Source organism: Tursiops truncatus, chromosome 2 (genome assembly GCF_011762595.2).
Source record: "Tursiops truncatus isolate mTurTru1 chromosome 2, mTurTru1.mat.Y, whole genome shotgun sequence".
NCBI classification, from domain to species: domain Eukaryota; kingdom Metazoa; phylum Chordata; class Mammalia; order Artiodactyla; family Delphinidae; genus Tursiops; species Tursiops truncatus.
The window spans coordinates 106,673,077-106,693,390 of NC_047035.1; the positions used below are offsets into that span (position 1 = coordinate 106,673,077).

The following is a 20,314-nucleotide window of genomic DNA, read 5'->3' on the forward strand; positions in this document are numbered from 1 at the left end:
CAGAACAGCGTATGTAGTACACTGTCATTTGTGTAAAAAGAATGAAGGGAAGGTACATATAAACAAGCAAATACATATGCATTGGGTTGATTGCTTCTGGGAAAGGAAACTGGTGGTGGTGGGTGGGGGTCAGAGGTGGAAGAGAATGTTTTCAAAGTTTGGGTAGAAAAGATCTAGGGAGTTTTAATGGCTATGAAATTCAGTATGAGCTTTCAAGAGTGACTTGACTCTTAGAATAACTAATAATGGCTACCATTTGAGATTGCCAGAATACTGTAGACATATTGCTAGGCCCTTGACATACGTTAAAGAATTTAATCTTTTAAGCCATCCAGTAAAGTAAGGGTTATTTTCTCACCACAGGGTTGGGGCGGGGTGGATAAAGTTCAGATAGGGGTTTTATTTTTATTTTATTTTTTTTTTAAACTTATGTATTTATTTATTTATTTTTGGTTGCATTGGGTCTTCGTTGCTTGCGCAAGCTTTTCTCTACTTGTGGCGAGCGGGGACTACGCTTCATTGTGGTGCACAGGCTTCTCATTGCGGTGGCTTCTCTTGTTGCAGAGCATGACTTCTCATTGCAGAGCATGGCCTCCAGGTGCACGAGCTTCAGTAGTTGTGGCACGCGGGCTCAGTTGTTGTGGCTCACAGGCTGTAAGCGCAGGCTCAGTAGTTGTGGCGCACAGGCTTAGTTGCTCCGCGGCATGTGCGATCCTCCTGGACCAGGGCTCGAACCCGTGTCTCCTGCACTAGCAGGCAGATTCTTAACCACTGTGCCACCAGGGAAGCCCTATTTTTATTTTTTATTTATTTTTTAAATATCTATTTATTTGTTTATTTGGTTGTGCTGGGTCTTAGTTGTGGCACGTGGGCTCCTTAGTTGTGACATGTGAACTCTTAGTTGCAGCATGCATGTGGGATCTAGTTCCCTGACCAGGGATCGAACCCTGGCCCCCTGCATTGGGAGCGCGGAGTCTTAACCACTGTGCCACCAGGAAAGTCCCCAAATAGGGGTTTTATGACTACCTATTATAGAAAAGATTTCACCCTTGAGCGGTTAGGTTAGTTAGATGATCTTGAAGGTTTTTCCACACTATGATGTGATTTTATAATTTTGTCTTGCACATGCTCTCTAGGAACCCAAGTAGCTTTGCTGCCTAAGGTGCTTTGTTTAGACAGAATGACCTCTCATTGGAATCACCCATTGTTTCCTGTCAAATCTGTAGGTCTTATGTGGAAGTTATAAAGAATCAGTTGATATTCTGTGACCTAATATTATAGAACACAAAGTCACCTAGGAGACACTTGGGCATTGAAGCATATCTAAGCAGATGGCCATTTCCCACTTGGTTCAGTAGTGCTAAGGTGTCCATAATCAGGAGTTAACTCAGACTGTACAACACCCTTCATACCACTTTGAAGTTTTATCTCTATACCTTTAGCTTAAGTAGCAAAGACAAGGAAGACTTCTGTAGGAAAGGATGGCTTCTGGTTAATTAAGGGACCCATTTTAAAATTTCTTTTAGATAAGCCATGTTTAATTTCTGAACTACTAAATTACAATTTCAGAGAAGTCTTATACTTAGCAATTTGAGAACAAATAGGCACTAGAGGAGTGATTCCCCCTCTGCCCACAAGGGTAAGGATCAATTTTATTAGTAGTTAATGACCATCATTCTTTTGTCCGTTTTAGAAACAATTAACTGAGTGCTTTATTCTCCCATATTTTTAAAATACTCATTACTCAATTGCTGAAGTTTATTAATACCTAACTTATGAACATCCCTTACTTAAAAAATCCTTAGTCTGGATCTTAGGAGCTGTCTTACCTACTCCACTCTTGCTAATAATTTTCCCTGCCTTTGTGTCTCTTTTTCCTTCACTGTCTTTCCAAACTGTATGGCAGACACTGTTGTTTGCCTACTGAACAGGCAGCCTCCCTCAACTTCCTTGCTACCAGAATCCCAGTTTTGTATAGGAATCAGATGGCATATGCTTCTGGAGAAGCTGAGCACTTACCCAATCCCAGAACATGAAACTTGATTAATTCTCAAAATATAGCACTCAGACCCCTAAGTATCTCTCATACCTTTTCAGAGGTCCTGCCACGTCAAAACTATTTTCATAATAATACTAAGACATTACTTGCCTTTTTCACTCTGTTGACATTTGCACTGATGGTGCAAAAGCAATGGTAGGTAAAATGGCTGACATCTTGGCAGGAGTCAAATCAGTGGCTCCAAATTGTACTAGTAATAACATTCTTAACTGCTGTGCCCTCACAGTAAAAGGTAAACATTTTTATATAGCTAGTTTCACTTTAAAATATCTTTAATAAAGCAGTAACAATTATTAGCTTATTAAATCTTGACCTTTGAGTACATGTCATTTTATATTCTATGTAGCAAAATGGGAAGTACATATAAAGCACTTCTTCTGCATCCTGTTTGTCTCTAGGAACAGCGCTTGTGCAACTGAGTCCCAAGCTGAACTAGCCAGTTTTTCATGAAATGCCATTTTTACTTGAGAGAACAACTAACAAATTATAGTTATTCAGACTTGGGTATTTAGCAGACATTTTCTTGAAAATGAATGAAATAAGCCTGAGACAGGCTGGGACCAGGGACCCTTTGCTGCAGTGCTTGCACCTGTCTCCTCCAGCAACAAAATACCAAGAAACTATATGGGACTAAAAATAGCTTCGTGCATGCCCAGTTGGGGCAAATTATGGACAACAAGATACAAAAAGACCAAAAACTCAACTGCCACTTCTGAAGAGCCAAGAGCAAAAAAACAGGGTACCAGGAGCAAAAGCAAGATATTGTGCATGCCCCCTGCACACACCACCACCAAAGTGGTGGACAAACCACCTAAACTACCCCTCTGGCCCAACCCCCGGACCCACCCCTACCATTACCCCATATAAAGAACCAGCTCGCCCTGCCTCAGTGAGCAAGCCAGGGAACTTGCTACTTGTTTTTGCTCTCTCCTGCTGCAGCAGGAGCCCCAGTGAAGCCTTGCCTGAATTCCTTGTCTTGCATCTTATCAATTTCTACTGATTAGAGAAGGCCAAGAACCCTGGTTGGTAACAAGCCTATTATTCCAAGGACAACAACTGACAGTTATTTGTTGTTAATGATAAAATTTGAGCTTTCAAACTAACATTACAATTTTGGAAAATTTGTATCTACCCCCCTATGAGTTTGACACCTTACCAGTATTTTAAAGACTTTCCTGATAAGCTCAGAGACAATATTAACAAATAACACTTTTCAATATTAATGGACTATGTCAACATTTGAAAGAGCTGTCTAACTCAGTGAACCAGTATTTTCCAAATGACTAATGCATGATGTTAAAAAAAAAAAAAATCATGCACTTAAAGAAACATTCCAAGTGCAAGCTAGACCAATGGATTGTAATCTAACAGAGTACAAAAAGTTTCAGATTCCACATTGTCAATAACCTTTAAGAACTATCACTCATTGGGACTTCCCTGGTGGTCTAGTGGCTAAGACTCCGTGCTTCCCAGTGCAGGGGCCCTGGGTTCGATCCCTGGTCAGGGAACTAGATCCCACATCCCGCAACTAAAAGATCCTGTGTGCCACAACTAAAAGATCCCACATGCTACAACGAAGATCCCACGTGCCACAACTAAGACCCCATGCAGCCAAGTAAATAAAATAAATATTAAAAAATAAAAAGAACTATTACTCTTTGCATTTTGGGGTCACATCAAAGGAGAATATCCACAATTATCTGAAAACGACATACAAATCTGTGTGAGACCAGCTTTCTTTTTTTTTTTTCTTTTCTTTAAAATAAATTTATTTATTTTTTGGCTGCGTTGGGTCTTCGTTATCAATGTTATCACATGTCTAGTCTGGGTATCTACCACATAGTCAAGATACAGTTCAATCACTGCAGGGATCCCTGTGTTGCCCTTTCCTCTCTACACCCACCTTCCTTCCTCCTCCCACCAAGTGTCTCGTGTCACTTCAAAATTGTTAGCTGTTAGTTGTTTTAAATTAATTAGTACATACTAAAATCTTTCAGTTTTAATTCTGACACAGTAAATATCAACAAATATAGCCTACATAAATAAAAGCTGTGTAAGGTTCTCAATTTTTAAATCTGTAAAGGTTTCCCAAGACCTGGAAGGTGAAGAACAGCTGGCTTAAAGCAGGGAGAATCATTCCCATTTCTCCTTCCCAAGCTGCTGCAGAGCAAGATGTGGTTTGTGATGTCACAATTACAATGCTTGTGTTTTCTCATAGGACCATCAATATAAATGATGATTAGGTTCTTAAGTACAGTTAGTCATCCATGTTGGAGGATACGTTGAGACTTTTCTTTTGACATCTGTGATTCTGAATGATTCAGAGAAAGGCTTTAGCTTTCGGTTGTGTTTACTTTCCTTAAGGGGAAAGAGGATGGAGTAGAGAAGACACGTTCCAGCCGTGATGTTTTTAGGAAATGAGTATGTAAAAGGAGGTAAGAAGCGTGTTCAGGAGAGGAAGTAGTTGCAGCCAAACAGAATTTTTCTCAAATTCTTTATTCTTGAGAGCTAATTCTAGTGCTTCCTTTGGAAGCATGTAGGAATGGGAGGAGGGATCATCAACCTTGCGTGAAAAAAAATGTAGTCAGTTTCAGAGGTAGGTAGTACTTAGGTCCCTATGGTTACTCATCAGCTACAAAGTTAATAGTTTTGCTGAAGGAAAATGTGGTGCATTTCAAGCAGGCAGGAGACTGTAGAGTGAGAAGATTTGGAAGAGCAAAAGAGATGCTTCATTCAGCAAAAACCTTTGCACAGTATTGGACACTGCCATGTGATTTGTGTTATGCATTGATTTTGCTTATGAGATTTTTTCCTTTGTTCAGTTTCCAGCATAATTTACTCAGTGCCACACATTGGGAGTTTTAGACAGGCTTGAATATTAGGATCGTTTGATCTGCCATCTCCTTCTCTTTACCAGAAGAGTCTTTAGGGTCTGAGCCTGAGACTCTATAGGGATCATCTCGGAGAACTCCCTATGGCTAATCTGTAGCCTTTAAATTATGTGTTCACTGCACTTGCATTTTCTAGTACACACTGGAACAGCCTTCACTGCTGACCTTGACCAGGTGATGATTGGTTAAAATTGAATGTTAAAGTAAGTCTTCTTTGAATAATAGAATATGTAGCTTTTAAGAACTGTTTGATGTTTGGCTGTGGTGCCAGCTACCACATCTTTCTTTTTCTCTTTTACCTCCTTGTCTTCTACTACAAAATGTCTGGGAAATTAACCAGAGTTACAACCAAATTCTTCTTCAAAGCAGCCCAAGTGAAATCTGGAAGCTCAGGAAACCGGCAAGCCTCGTTTTCCCCCTCTCCCCTCCTCTCCCCTCTCCTTCTTTCCTTCCTCCCTCCCTCCCTCCCTTCCTTCCTTTTTTCTTGGAGAGGCACTTGGAAAGGTACTTAGTGTTTGAAAAGGGACTGATTTCCTCCTTCACTAGTAGTTAAATGTTAAGCTCTTTGGGGATTTACTCAGAATATTCTGTTGCTTTCTGACAAGAGCTTCATGGAGAGGAAGAATTCAGATTCCTGCCTCCATCTTCAGTTATTCCATGATTTCCACCCTCCAGCCTCTCATAATAAAGATATTTCAGAATAAGCAAAAATAATCCTAAATTATTAAACAAGAATACAGTGAACTTATTTTGTCTCAAATTGCCAATCGACAGAAGGCAGTTCAAACAATTGAGGGTTTTAGCCCCTGTGTTTTAATTTGAGAGAAATATAAATAACACAATAAACTGATAAATGGGATTTTTTAAATTACCTTTTTTTTTAATAACCCACAATAAAAACTTTGTGAGCAAATCAAGTTTACTATAATACATCAGGGTGAGTACTTATATGTTGTCCATCAATCAAGATCGTATATTACTGTTAGTGTTGCTGATGCCGAGTCACTATAAAATCTTGAAGGATCTCTGGAACTATTGAAGAAAGAGAACTTCTTATTAATATAGTATTTAGTATATTTAATGACATTCTACTTTCTGCACAGTCTTTCCTGATAAATGTGAACATTCATCTAACCATGATCCCCAGTAATCTTTCACTCTTGAATAAAAGGGAGTTTCTTAGAGCTACTGCAGTTATCAGTCGAACCAGCTCCTTTTCTGCCTTTTGACTGTGAAGGTAAAGATATCAGACTCATATTTGTGAAGGGGAGAGTCTGTCCCAAATATTTCTTTGCTACATTTTCTACCCCTAAAATTATGTTGCCACCTTGAAATTTTTGCCCTCCATTAGTGCCTCTCAAGTGTGGGAGTGCTATTAGACTAATATCTAAAGGTGAATTGAAAAGAAGTATCATTAAAAAACTAAAGGACATGAAATATTGGGAAACTTCAGAGATCTCCATCTTTAAATTCTCTGTCTCTTTTCAGGTTTTGTTTTGTTTTGTTGTTTACCTTCCCATGTCAGTGAAGCCCCAGGAGCCATGGTGGCACTTCTTAGCATTTCAGAATCTGAGAATTGGCCCAGCTTTTTTCATTGTCATAGTTGTTAAAGTATTTAATGACCTTAACTTTTCATATTTCTATTCCTTATTTTCCCTGCTGGCATCAGTCTCTTGACAATCCCTGCTCTTATATCCTAGGCATACAGGAAACATGGCAAAACGAGTCCTTTTTTTATTTTTATCCTCTCCCGGAGAGTGTTAAATGAAGCTATGTTTGTTCCGATGAATAGTAGAATTTGAAATCCCACAAAGCCACCTAGGTTATTAGATGAATATCACAGAGCTGTTTATTATGCACTATGGCTTAATGTAGATTATAAATGTGACCAAACAGTAATTAGCAGAGCTAGATCTGTAATTAAACATTATTGTGTTGCTCCTTAGATTTCTTTTGCAAAGTAGAAGGAAACTGAACAGTAGTTCTACATCCATAGGTGGATTTCCTCACTTCTCCTCACCCTCAGAAATCTCATTTAACTAATCAGATAGTTAAATAAAGTCATCCTCACACAAACAGAGATCCTGAACTCTACTTAGTAACTTAACTCTGATCAGTAAGTGTGGTTTGATGCATACACACATTAATCAGCTCCTCGTGTGTATTAGTTCTGTTATTCTTAGTGATCAGTTCAGCTAAGTTTCTTCTCTTCAGATGTTTTCCCGCGGGGTTTAATTTGGCAAGCTGCTTGAATGCAACAGTGGTGTTTTGTACTTATATCTTAGACGTTGTTTTCTGGGTCTGCTAGTATAGAATTGGGAGCTTAGCTTTGTCTAGATGTTAGTAGCTTATCTTTTCCCTGGCCTCCCAGCAGCACTGAATAACCTAACAGGAAATGAAACCACTTACAGAAAAGAGCTGTCTTTGATGGCAGAGTGTGTAGGTGACTCCCTGGGGACTTACCGCCTTCTCTGATTAGGATTGCTGCCTCAACCATGGGACAGGTTGGCAATAGGACTTGCTCAAGCGAGGCAATCAGAAAGTTCACAGGAGTGACCTAAAAGGTTCAGGCCAATTTCTTTGTCCAAGAAAGAGGACTTGGCAGGAATTTCTCTTGCTAGTAGAAGAAAGGTATAGAAAAGAGAACAAACTCTTAAGCAAAGGAAATGCACATACTAACTGTGAAGTTGCTTCTGTCTTAGTTCTTCCCCAAGAGAAAGAACCAAGAAACAGAGGTGAGGCTAAGAGTAAAGATGGTCTGTATACTCTGTCTCTGATTTCCCCTTTCTAGTAACTCTCACAGGTAAAATCTCCAGGAAACTTCCTTTCCAAAGAGTTAATGAACCACCTTCTTATAATTCCTGAGAGGGCTTAATGATAGAGCCAGAGTCCAGCACTACACAGGAGTAGTAGGAAATCCAGTTCATTTTTTCTGTTGTTTTCGCCTTCATATCTGTGCTTAGAAATTTTAAAGGGTTTTTCAGGCATCTACCACATCCCAAGAAGTTTGCCAAATTGGATTATAAATGCCTGATTTTCAAGAGTACAAAAGACCAAAAATGCCTTTTGGCATTTGCCATTATGCAGAAGATTCATTAGACAGGCTTCCACTTCCATTTTATGAAAAGGGTGGAGTTAGGGAAGTACAGGGTGGATGTGTGTAACAACAAACAGATAAGGATAAGGTTTTGGCAGCTTTTCAGGGACCAGAATTGATCAGAATCAGTGTTCTAGCATTCTGTGAACTCTGATAGTGACGGTCTGCAAATACCATCACTTGACTTGTAAGCCAAGAAGTCAGAGAGCTCCCTGAAGAGAATGGATGCAGTAGCCAGATCTCAGCTTCCAGGGTACTGTTCGAGGCCAGGAAGGTGTAGGGGTGCGTGTGTGTGTGTGTGTGTGCGTGTGTGCGTGCGCGCGCGCGTGCGCACGTGCATATATGTGTTTAAAAGGAGGGAGATGGATTATAGATAGAGTGGTGGTCATGCAGTAAACTATTTCAGAACCAGAGTTCTGTTGCAGAGCTGTCCAGCAGCTTGGATTATGGGTGCGTGTGTGCCTTGCTTTCAGTGTGGGTCTGTTGAAGGAGTACGTTCAACCTGGTCTTTCACAAGGGAAAGAGGGTCCCAATCCTTGACTCTTATTTTCTAGGTCTTCTGATTGGTATCATACTTAATCTTTAGGGAAGATCAGTCAGTTTGTGTATTGAGTGCCTTTGCATATTCCAGACACTGTTTAGTTAGGGTGTAGGCAGTATTGACTCAGAGTTGGTACTTTGTCAACCTGATAAATGCTAGGGTTTAAAGAATTAAGGGATTATTGCTTTTATTACAATTTTTCTTTTAACTCTAGATGCGTTGCTTTCTTCTTGGCGTCTAAGTAATTGCATTCTTGTGGGAGGGTCTAGTTTTTTGAGGTAGATTGCTGGTTCTTGTGTTTGACGATAGACTGCTATAGATTGGTTTCTGGATAGTAACAGTACCTCCTGTTTCTTACAGGTACACTTGATGTCAGATTCACACTCCGAAAGGCCATTCTCATTAACCAATCGCTGTTATAATCTCTGTGGGTTAGAAACCCCCGACAGGTTGCTCCCAGCCCTCCTGTAACTTTTAAGTAGATTTCCTTCTACCCAAAGATGGATTAAAGCTCTAGTCTTCCTGAAGTGGCATTCCTAGGATCTGGATATTTCTCCCTTTCTTTAATCCCACCTGTATTCTTGGATTTTGTACCTGATTAATGTATTATTTGTTGAATGATAGATGGGAGGGAAGCAAAGTGGTAGCAATAGAACATGCCTCAGAAGCTGAGCCTTTTCTTTCTCATCAATCTGTGTGCTCCCTTGCTGTTGAAGTCTGGCCCTGATTCTCTTTCACTAGAGATTTTTAAATGAGACAAGTTTTTTAATACACTTTTAGCCAAGCACAGTTTATGAGGAGGGTTGTTAATAAGAAATAGAGCTTCTCCTAGTCCAGGGTGCACTCATCTAAACCACTTAGATTTGTAATGGTGTCATGAGCTAGAACTTGGAAGTGAGGACCAAAGTCTTACATTTAAAGCCCTCTGCACTCTGGCAGGAAAGGATGTAGGACTAGATTAAATACAGAGAAGTTATTTCCTATAAATATCCTCCTTGTAACTCAGCTACTACTTTCTCTTCCCCCACAGATGGAGTCCCCTGTCTCCACACCAGCAGTGCTGCCACTGCACCTTTTGGTGCCAGTGGTCAATAATGACATCGCATCCCCCTGTGAGCAGATCATGGTTCGTACCCGATCAGTTGGGGTCAACACATGTGATGTGGCTCTGGCCACAGAGCCCGAGTGCCTGGGCCCCTGCGAACCTGGGACAAGCGTCAACCTTGAGGGCATCGTGTGGCAGGAAACAGAAGATGGTAAGTGCTATGTGTGGCTTTTCCATCCCTTCTCAACCTGCTTCTGTCAACAGGGGGCTTATTGTTATAAATAATACCTAGTATTTATTAGGAGTCTCAAATGACCATAGTTTGCTGGTGATACCTACCCAGAGGATTACAGCAAACTTGTCTGTAAAATTGCCTAGCTTCTAGAGATTGCCAGTTTTTTAAATTAATTATCTCCCCTTCATAGCTATTCAACGGTGTCGGCCCTGGTACTTAAGCAGTCATTTGATAGGTGCTGGCCATGCGGTAATTCAAACTGTGTCTATACTCTCCATTTCCTTTTCATTTTATATGGGAGAATATGAATATAAATGAACTTTTGGGTCAGGCTTGAAGAGAAAAATTAATAAAAGGGCAGCCGTGGGAGTCAAGGAAATGGAAAATAGTCACCCCTAAGTTGACTTAGTGTTGGCTCATTGGATTTGCAACTCTTGCCTTTTTTAGCACCTGGAAGTGCAGCCAGCTCCTTCCCACTGGTTGCCTCGTTGCCCAGCCACCCACGCCACTTTGCCACTTTACGCATCTGTCACTTAGTACAGATTTTATAGGCCTAGGCAACAGGGAACTGTTTACATGGTCTTGTTTTCAGGCATCCACTCAGCAGTTGGCTCACTGTAGGGCGCTGCTGCCCAAGGCTACCATCCAGACTTCTTGTATGTTCTACTTGCCCCTGAGAACAGAATCTCTTCTGCTTTGAAAGTTTGTAAACCTGAAAAATTAGGGGTGCAAAGGGACTTAACCAGGTATTTCAGATCCCTTGGTACCATCCGCGGCAATTTGATTTCAGTATACCTTCTTTTTATAAAGAATCCAAGTCCTTGTGAAAGAATGTGTGGTTAGAGAGGCTGGCCCTCAGAGTCGCATCATGTCTCTGCATTAGTAACCAGGCTTTCAAAGCATCCCCACTCTGAGGAGTTTAGAGGCCCAGAGGAGCACAGCTAATTATCTCTGATGATCATAAGCAATCTTATCAGCCTGCCTGTGGAAATTCAGGCATTTCATTCTAGTCATTTCAATAAAAACCAGTCTGCCTCTCTGAATATTTTGCTGTGATCCAGTATTTATTTAAGGTTTTCCATGCAGTAGGTGCTGATGTGATACAGGGTGATACAGGTTAAGAACTCTGTGTTCTTGGCTCTCTCGTTGTTAGCAATATAGTAAAGTTTCAGCCTTCAGAATAACGTTGCTGATAAGGTTTTATTGTGTGCCTGAGACCATAATGCAAAAAGAAAAAGAAAATAATCCTATTGTGTTAGAAACTGATGCAGAGGCAGTGAAGAGACAGGTTGACCTAGAGGTTGACTCTGTATGTGTGTATGCAATATACAATCTGGAAATCACAAGTGGCTGTCTCTGATTTTAAAAATGTCATCTGCCTATGGCCAAATATCTAAACAGCCAGAGTCTGTTGGAATGACAAACATATCCAGATCACAGCTCTGTGCCACCAAGCAAACTTCAGGGCCTCTTGCTTCAATATATTGAAGATAGAAAACATCAATTTTCTGCCAATTTACTGTATTCTTCCCATCTTTGTGGTAGTGACTCTCTCCAAGGGCAGTATGCTTTTTATGTATGTGAACCTGATAAAAACTCTGAGAGTGAGGCTAATAACCCTTTCACTCTCCTGAGAACAATGGTTACCTTTTTATCTGAGGATTCCTGTTCTCCCTCCCTGCCAGGGGGATGTTAGCACAGATTTTTCTTTTTTTTTTTTTTTTTTAATCGTTTGCTCTGAAAGACTCTCTGGTTGTCACTGGCGGCCTATCACCAAGTTCCCCTGTTACACACTTTCAATGCACCGTGTACTTTATTTCACAGCACTTATCACAATTTGCAATTGTGTATATAATTGTATTTTTCTGTTAATGTCTATCTCTTCCACTGTTCCAAAAGTTCTATGAGCTCAGAGACTGTGTTTTGCTCACCATTATATCCCCAGTACTTAATGGTTGGCATCTATAGTAGGCCCTCACAAATATTTATTTGAATGAATGGATGCTTACACCATCTCATTGTCATTTCTGGATCTATGTTAATATATATCTAATAGATACTATAAAATCAGATACTTTCCAGAATTCTATACCTTCTCTGAAACTCAGAATAAATATTACTTTCACCAAGTTTAAGATCACTCTAACTTATTTAAACCTGTAAGATGTTAGTCCTCTACGTTTAATACCATATTTTCTCCCACTTATCATGTTGTATTTCAGGGCTTATTACCTCTCTTTTCTTTTTCTTTCATCCCAAGGGAAAGAGAACTGTTCTGCAGTGATATATACTCTGCTTTCTGGCCGTCCCAGAGGGCCTTCACCTGAACTGTCTGTGGGCAAAGGTCTGAATTAGGATCAGAACTGGTTCACATTCCTTTTCATCTTTAAACAGAGATTTCCTGCAAAGATCATCCTCTGCAGATCTATAAGATCTAGTGTACTGAGTCAATTTTCAAGTTAATGATAAGAACTATATACAGATACTTTTTTAAAAAATCCTTCCAGCTTTCTAGGTTTTTTTGTCTGCTACCCCAACTTTTTATACTTTCTTGTCTCTTTGCCTGGCAAACTACTGTCTTCAAACTGAAAATCCCTTATGGCTTAGAGAGAAGCTATGAATGCTTGGCCTCTCAGGGGAATGGAGGATCCTGCGGTTCCTATAGAACTGAGACACCTTGCTGAGAACAGGTGTAGGGGTCATGACCTCAATTCTTCCTGATTTCTGTGCTTACCTGTCCTGCGTTGTTGCTTTCTTTCCTATCTCTCACTGTAAACCTTGCCTTGGAGGCATTTTGAAAGTCCTGCAGATCCCATCTCCTTTTTAGGCTGTTTGTGATTCAGCCAGCACCACAAAGATCCTCCTTAACTAGGCTCAACCTTAGGACTATTAAGAAGACCCAAGTATAACCTGGAGTGTCTTCCTTGGCTTTTTTAAGACGTATTCTTATTATGCAGAGGTCTGATTCCCCTGATTTCACTTTGTCCCACCTCACTTCAAATCAAAATAACAGGTTCCAAGTCTATTTCTGGTTCACAGATCTTACCTTAACCCATGGTCCTGGAAACACATACTTTTGTTGAGGCAAAATTGCTTACTGGCTTCCACGGCATTTTAAAGAAAGGCAAAGCTGACTTATTAGATAAGAATTCCAGGAAATGCTACAGGTTCTCCTTTCTAGACTACAGCACTAAGTCGAAGGCCATCACTAGTGATATATTTTACTTCAGCAAATGTGCTTTCTAGACAGAATTTGTGGTATAGTGGAAAGAGCCCTAGAGTGAAAATCAGGAGACCTCTATATCTCTGCCACTATTGTTGTGTGACCTTGGGCAAATTCCTTAACTTTTTTGGACTGTAGTTACCTCATCTCTTAAGTATAGTTGAACTAGATGACCAATAAGGACATATCCAGCTTTTAAGTTAATAGAATCTATGGCTTAAATCTTGGAGTCAGCGTGGATCCAATACTAGTTGACTATGGCATCTTGAAAATGAATCGTTTCAGAGCTTCCCTGGTGGTGCAGTGGTTAAGAATCCGCCTGCCAGTGCAGGCGACACGGGTTCGAGCCCTGGTCCGGGAAGATCCCACATGCCATGGAGCAACTAAGCCCGTGCACCACAACTACTGAGCCCATGTGCCACAGCTACTGAAGCCTGCATCTCTGCTACCCAACCAGATGCAACCCAGAGCAGTTCTACTTTTGGGTGATTTATATGTTAAGCTCCTTTGTAAAACTATATTTGAAGAGGATTCTGCTGTTAAAAAAAAAAAAGCTTTGATAATCATTTATCTAGGTTCACCATCCCACTCCATGTAGAAATCCCTCTTACAACATCTCTAAAATTCTTCTTCTCTGGTCTTCTTTACCAAAATATTAGAAAGACAGAAGTTGTAGTGCTATAAGACCACATTTTTGAAGCTGAAATGAGTGCAACTATGTTGTATTCCAGAGGGTATGAAAAGCTCTGTGATAAGCTTGGCCTTATCCTCCACAGCTGAATTATAGCTTAATGATTTGGTGAGGAGGAGAAAGTTTTCAGTTTTTGCACTTGGTAAAGGTTTTGTCATATATGTGCACAAAAAAAACATGGAAAGGCTATGCGTCCCCATCTCCACATCAGGGTATACATTTTTAGTCCAACAACTAGGAGTGTCTGCAGCTGTTTGAGATGAATTGTTTTAAGGAATAATAGTGCCCTAAAGCCATAGTAGTACAGAACAAATATCTCTGAACTAGAGTCTGGAGAGTTGAATTCCAGAACAGATTGTGCATTAAGCTACCCATGTGATCTTGGATAAGTCTCTGAACTTCTCCTGGCCTTAGATTTCTAATTTATGGGGGCTTGGGTTAGATCTGTCCTGTCCAGTAGAACGTTTTGTGGTGGAAATATACTCTCCAAAATGATAGTCTAGTGACACATGATATTGAGCGCCTGAAATGTGGCACGTGGAACTGAGGGACTGAATTTTAAATTTTATTAAATTTAAATATTCATATATAGCTAGTGGTTTACCATATTGAATATCATAGGGGCTAGGTGGTATCGAAATTACATATACTCTAAAAGTGTATATTTGCTCTGAGATGGAAAGAGTAATCTATGGGAGAAGGATGAGGGTGGTAAATAGCTGACATCTACACAGAGCCAGGGTGACTTCTGTGTACTCTGGCCCCTGTTACCTAGCAGAACAGTTGGCCCTGCTTCAAACTCTGTGGTTGAGCCCTGTACTTTTGGTCTGTGGGACAAAGTTTTCTCATTATCGGAGTAATAGGCAGTGGTTTTGCTTAGCAGGAAGTTAGTTAGCCTGTGGTAGCTTCGCGAGAACCTGCCTCAGCGGTTCTTATCCTCATCTGATTACAGATCCCGACTGTGGGTGTCTTTGTCCTTCTCACTAACAGGAAGAGGCTATCCATTAATCTTTCATGGAAATGGTAACCTTGATAGTTACCCTTGGTTTATTCTGTGTGGTTCTGATGTAGGAAAGTACTTGTGTGAACTATGAAATATCTAATTTTAGGTATTTGTACTGGAAAGCTAAGATGGTTCTCAGCTACTGATTTTTCTTTTTCCTTGGCTATAATTAACACTCCTTCACCTTCAGTCTTGCCTCAGGCAGCACTTACCTGGAGAGGGATGGTGCACAGTGACCAGGGTTTCTCCACTGCGTAGCCAATTGCTTACTAGTCTGACTCCTGCAGAAACAGCTCAACCTAATAGCACAGTCATAGAGAGCCAGCAGCCATTGTCTGGCACCACAAATCTCATAGCAACAGACCACCACATGGCAACGGCAGCCACACAAAGGAAACATTGGGGAAATCAACACTTACTTTCTCCTAGCCCCTCCTCTACACAGAACAACGGCCAACACATTCTTTCCACCTAGCAGTTTACTCCCAGGGGGTGTTTTAGGGCAGTTACGTGTCTGAACACCCCTGTGGATTACGTTACCTGTCCACTGTCATAGATTTAAATCCCGAAGCCCTAAAGAAAAAGTTCAGTTACAGCCTTTTTTGAGTTTCATTTTGCAAATTGCAAAATAAACTAAGAGATTCTTCTGTGCACTCTTACCCACGTCCTCCCTGCCTGCCAGCAAAGGACTGTCCGGCAGTTAAGTTGGCCAGGCTGCAGGCTTGCCAGATAGGTAAGGGATGTTTCAAATGAGATTCTTTTGGTATTTCAGTAACAAAACCCTCTCATATGGGCTCAAAGACAGACCTATGCTGTTATTAATGCCATCCTCTAACAAATAATTTAGTTCCTGATACTTATGTATGAACCCCGGAAGTGATACCTAGGCAATAAATATAGTTCTGGTATAAACTGGATCTAATCACTAGCCCCGGCTGATTGAGCTTTGGCACATGATTCCAAGGGGAAAAGGCTCCATTAGAGACCTTCGAATTTCCTTGACCTGTCGATAAGGGTATTTAACTGGTCTGATATTTAGTTTGCTCATTTGTAAAATGAGGAGATTGGACTGCATATCTCTGTGGTCCTTCCAGCTCTGATATTTGTGATTCTGTGATCATTTGTGTGGGACAGAAGAGGGAACTGTCTTTGTTAATCATTGGTTGTGGCGAGATCTGCTGGAAGATGTTGTACCCTCCCATTTCAGTGCTTACACTGCTAAGAACAGGTCCTGGGGCTTCTCACAGTGGTTAAGAATCCGCCTGCCAATGCAGGGGACACGGGTTCGAGCCCGGTCCGGGAAAATCCCACATGCGGTGGAGCAACTAAGCCCGTGCGCCACAACTACTGAGCCTGTGCCCTAGAGCCCGCGAGCCACAACTGCTCAGCCCGCGTGCCACAACTACTGAAGCTCGCGCACCTAGAGCCCGTGCTCCACAAGAGAAGCCACCACAATGAGAAGCCTGCGCACTGCAAAGAAGAGTAGCCTCCGCTCGCCACAACTAGAGAAAGCCCTCACGCAGCAACCAAGACCCAACGCAGCCATAAATAAATTTATTTATTAAAAAAAGAAAACAGGTCCTGGCCCTGCCCTGATGGGTAAAGCTGCTATAACAATGATGGGCAGACGCTGTTAACAAACTTGGCAACTAGCCTTTTTCTCCCACAGCAGGAGTCACAGGCAGAGCTTTGCTTGCAGGTTGCTGCTGCTGCCTCTTGATACCAGTGAGATTTTCTCTCTCGCTCGCTCTCTCTCTTTCTCTCTTTCTCTCTCTCTTTCTCTTTCTCTCTCTCTTTCTCTTTCTCTCTCTCCACACCCCCTCTGTGTCTCTGACTATTCTGTGAAACGAGAGGCTGTTCTCTACCTCTTCTGCTACTTCATTATCCCATCTCCCTTAGGCTTTACAGAACAAAGAAATCATAGGGCATCAACTTTATAATTTAGGCAGCTGGAGATAATTTCCTCAGGATAGGATGGGTAGGTAGCTGATTCCCCCTGGCATGAGGCAGCAGTGCTAAATGGCCATGTGTTTTGTCTGCCAGCCTTAGGCTTTGTTAGGCCCTTTTAGGCTTCTCTGTATTTGAGTTAAATTATAGTGGCAAACCAGGCCCATGTACTTTTAGAGGGTTAGGAGTTAGGAAAAAATGGGAAGTGGGTGATTTATAGGCCCTGCTACTTGCTAATTACATAAGGAATTTTTGTTTAAACCGCTGTCCCTATGCTTACTCCTGCCAGAGCCTTTATTTCCCTTAGTTGCTGCCTTCATGGCCTTCTCCATAGCAACAAGGTCTATGACAAAAAAGCTGCGGGGAGAAATTGAGTAGCTCCCCTCCCACAAATTGTACTCTATTTTCTTTTTAGGATGTCTAAAAAAAGCCTGAAAGACTGCTATCAAATAATTTTCTACCCCCATTGAACTCATAATCAAATGAAACTTTTAACCCTTAACTAATTTAATGAACAACCTGCTTTCTTCTTATTTGACTCTGATTATTTCCATCTTTTGAAAAATTTCCCATATCATTCAGTACACTTGAAATACAGTGCGTCTTCCCATTAAGCAATCTCCCCTCTGCTTTTTAGTTTTTACCCTGCTCCTTAGAATTGTTATATTTTAAAAATCTCCCAGAATTGAGTATCAATATGGAGAAAGAATGGATGAAGAAAGTAGGAACGCCCCCCCCGCCACCCCCAGATGCTGTTGCATTAGATATTAGACTGGTCTGCCACCCTGGAGGTAGCACAGACTGCCTAAAGTATAGAACTAGTCTGCATTTCAGCTGCTCCTGGCACTGATCGACAGGAGTCACAAACCCAAAGTTTTTCTTTTTCGTTACTAGGTCTTATTTAACAATAATATAAATATAAGTATGTGCACAAATCATAGGTATACAGGTCCTTGAATTTTCAAGCGTGGTGTTACATATTTTGAACATAAATAGTGTATATACTTGCTTATGTGTTTGTATACCCTTATAGCTATTCAACATTAGGCCAGTGAAATTCATCCGTGTTGTTGCATGTAGTTGTACTTTGTTTATTCTCATTATTTTACAGTATTTCATGAATATAATGTGAATATAACACTACTTACTTTCAGTTGTTGATGGACATTTGGGTTGTTTTTAGTTTGGGGCTGTTGTGAAAAATGTCGCTGTGAGAAAAATTTTTTTATTATTATTTATTTATTTACTTTTGGCTGTATTGGGTCTTCATTGCTGCACATGGGCTTTCTCTAGTTGCAGGGAGCAGGGGGTACTCTTCATTGCGGTGCGCAGGCTTCTCATTGCAGTGGCTCCTCTGGCTGTGGAGCACGGGCTCTAGGCCCGCGGGCTTCAGTAGTTGTGCCTCACAGGCTCTAGAGCGCAGGCTCAGTAGTTGTGGCACACGGGCTTAGTTGCTCTGCAGCATGTGGGATCTTCCTGGACCAGGGCTCGAACCCGTGTCCCCTGCATTGGCAGGCAGATTCTTAACCACTGCGCCGCCAGGGAAGTCCCTCCGTGAAAATTTTTGTACACATCTTTTGGGGAAATATATTCTTTTCTGTGTATTTCTATTATAGAAATATAAATATATTTCTATTTTGTGTATACTTAGGAATGGAATTCCTAGATCATAAGGTAGGTATATGATCAGCTTTAATAGATGTTGCCAGTTTCCCAAAGTATCTGAACCAATTTATACTCCTACTTCCAATTAGAATCCTGGTTGCTCTGCATCCTTGTCAACACTTGACCTTATGTCTTTTTCATTTTAGCCTTTCTGGTTGGTGTGTAGTGGTATCTCATTGTGGTGTTGGTTTGCATTTCCATGATAAGTCATGAAACTAAGCATCTTTTCATGTACTTATTGGACATTTGGAAATCTCATTTTATAAGTACATGTTCAAATCTTTTACCTATTTTTGGACTGGGTTGTATGTTTTCTTCTTACTGATTTGTTAGGAGTTCTTTATATAGTATGGTTAAGAGTCCTTTGTCAGATATATGTATCATAAATATCTTCTGTTTCCTACTTTTTCATGAATGGAAGTTCTTTGTTTTTATAAAGTCTGGTTTATCATTTTTTTCTTTTATAGTTAGTGCTTTTTTGTGTCCTGTTTAAGAAAACTTTGCCTTTCCCAAAATAATGACGATATTCTCCTATATTTTTTTTCTGAGAACTTTATTGTTTTTCATTTCATATTTAGATCTGTAGTGTATCTGAATTTGATTTTTTTTAGGATGTGAATTTAGAGTCAAGATTCTATTTTTTTTCATATGGATACATAATTGACCCAGCACTTTATTGAAAAGACCATCCTTTCCCCCACTGAAGTTCAGTGTCACATAAGTCATAAATCAAGTGACATATGAATGGGTTTATTTCTGGGCTCTCTCTTCTGTTCCAGTCATCCATCCGTCTAGTCTTGTGTCAATTCTATACTGTCTTAATAACTATAGCTTTATACGTCTTCATATCTCGTAGTGTAAGTCCTCCAACTTTATCATACTTCAAGATTGCCTTGGCTATTCTTGACCTTGTGCATTTCCATATAGATTTTAGGATCAGCTTGTAAATTTTTACTTGGGGAAAAAAGAAAAACCTGCTGAGATTTTGATTACATTGAGTCTACAGATCAATTTGGGAAAGACCTGAAGTTTTATCCTTTTATTTAAGCTTAGGACTACTCAGTTGGGGGGTAGTACAAAATCAGAGCAAGTCAGTGATATCACTTGAGGAGCTTGTTTAAAATACATGTTTGCTATCCCACACTCATATTCTGAATCATCAGGTTCAGGATGGAGCTTGGGCATGTTTATTGTGAAATAGCTCCCCAAGATTTATGATTTGCTTCCATCACCACTGTTTTCCACCCACCCTACTGGTGAACCACTGACCTAGACTGTAATCTCCTTGGCTAGTGGCAGTAATTCACTGAGGCTGAAGTAAAATCTGACTTGTTTAATCATTACCAGTCTGCTTTTGAGGCTGTATTAGTGGGCCGCCATAACAAAGTACCAAAAATTGGATGGCTTAAAACAACAAATTTATCGTCTCATGGCTCTGGAGGCCAGAAGTCAGAAATCGAGGTGTTGGCAGAGCTGTGTTCTCTCTGATGGTTTGAGGGAAGAATTCTTCCTTGCCTCTTCTAGCATCTGGTGTTTGCCAGCAGCCCTTGGTGTCCCTTGGCTTGTAGGTGCCATCACTCCAGTCGCATGACTTTCTTTTTCCTGTGTGCCTTCACATTTTCTTCTCTCTGAGTGAGTCTGTCACTGTGTTCAAATTTATCCTTTTTATTATGACACCAGTCATATTGGATTAGAGCCCACTTAAATGACCTCATTTTAACTTGACTGTCTGTGTAAGGACCCTATTTCAAAGTAAGATCACATTCTGAAGTACTGGGAGTTTGGACTTAAATATATCTTTTTGGGGAGGGACACAATTCAACCCATAACAGAGGCCATCAAAAATTTTAGAATACTTATTGTCACAAGTTAGAGAAAGGAAGGAAATCAAGAACTGCACAAAATAAAGAGAGGCAT

General features: G+C 40.6%; 1 protein-coding gene across 9 annotated transcripts in view; it reads left to right on the plus strand.

The window, feature by feature from the left end:
* ZNF609 (zinc finger protein 609) overlaps positions 1 to 20,314 on the plus strand; it is a 233,753-nt gene that overhangs the window by 165,078 nt on the left and 48,361 nt on the right. For all 9 annotated transcript variants that reach the window (XM_073799706.1, XM_073799709.1, XM_073799703.1 and 6 more), the window contains one exon: positions 9,619 to 9,844. In XM_073799706.1, coding sequence (XP_073655807.1) covers positions 9,619 to 9,844 — 226 coding nt within the window. The remainder of the gene's footprint in view (positions 1 to 9,618; positions 9,845 to 20,314) is intronic.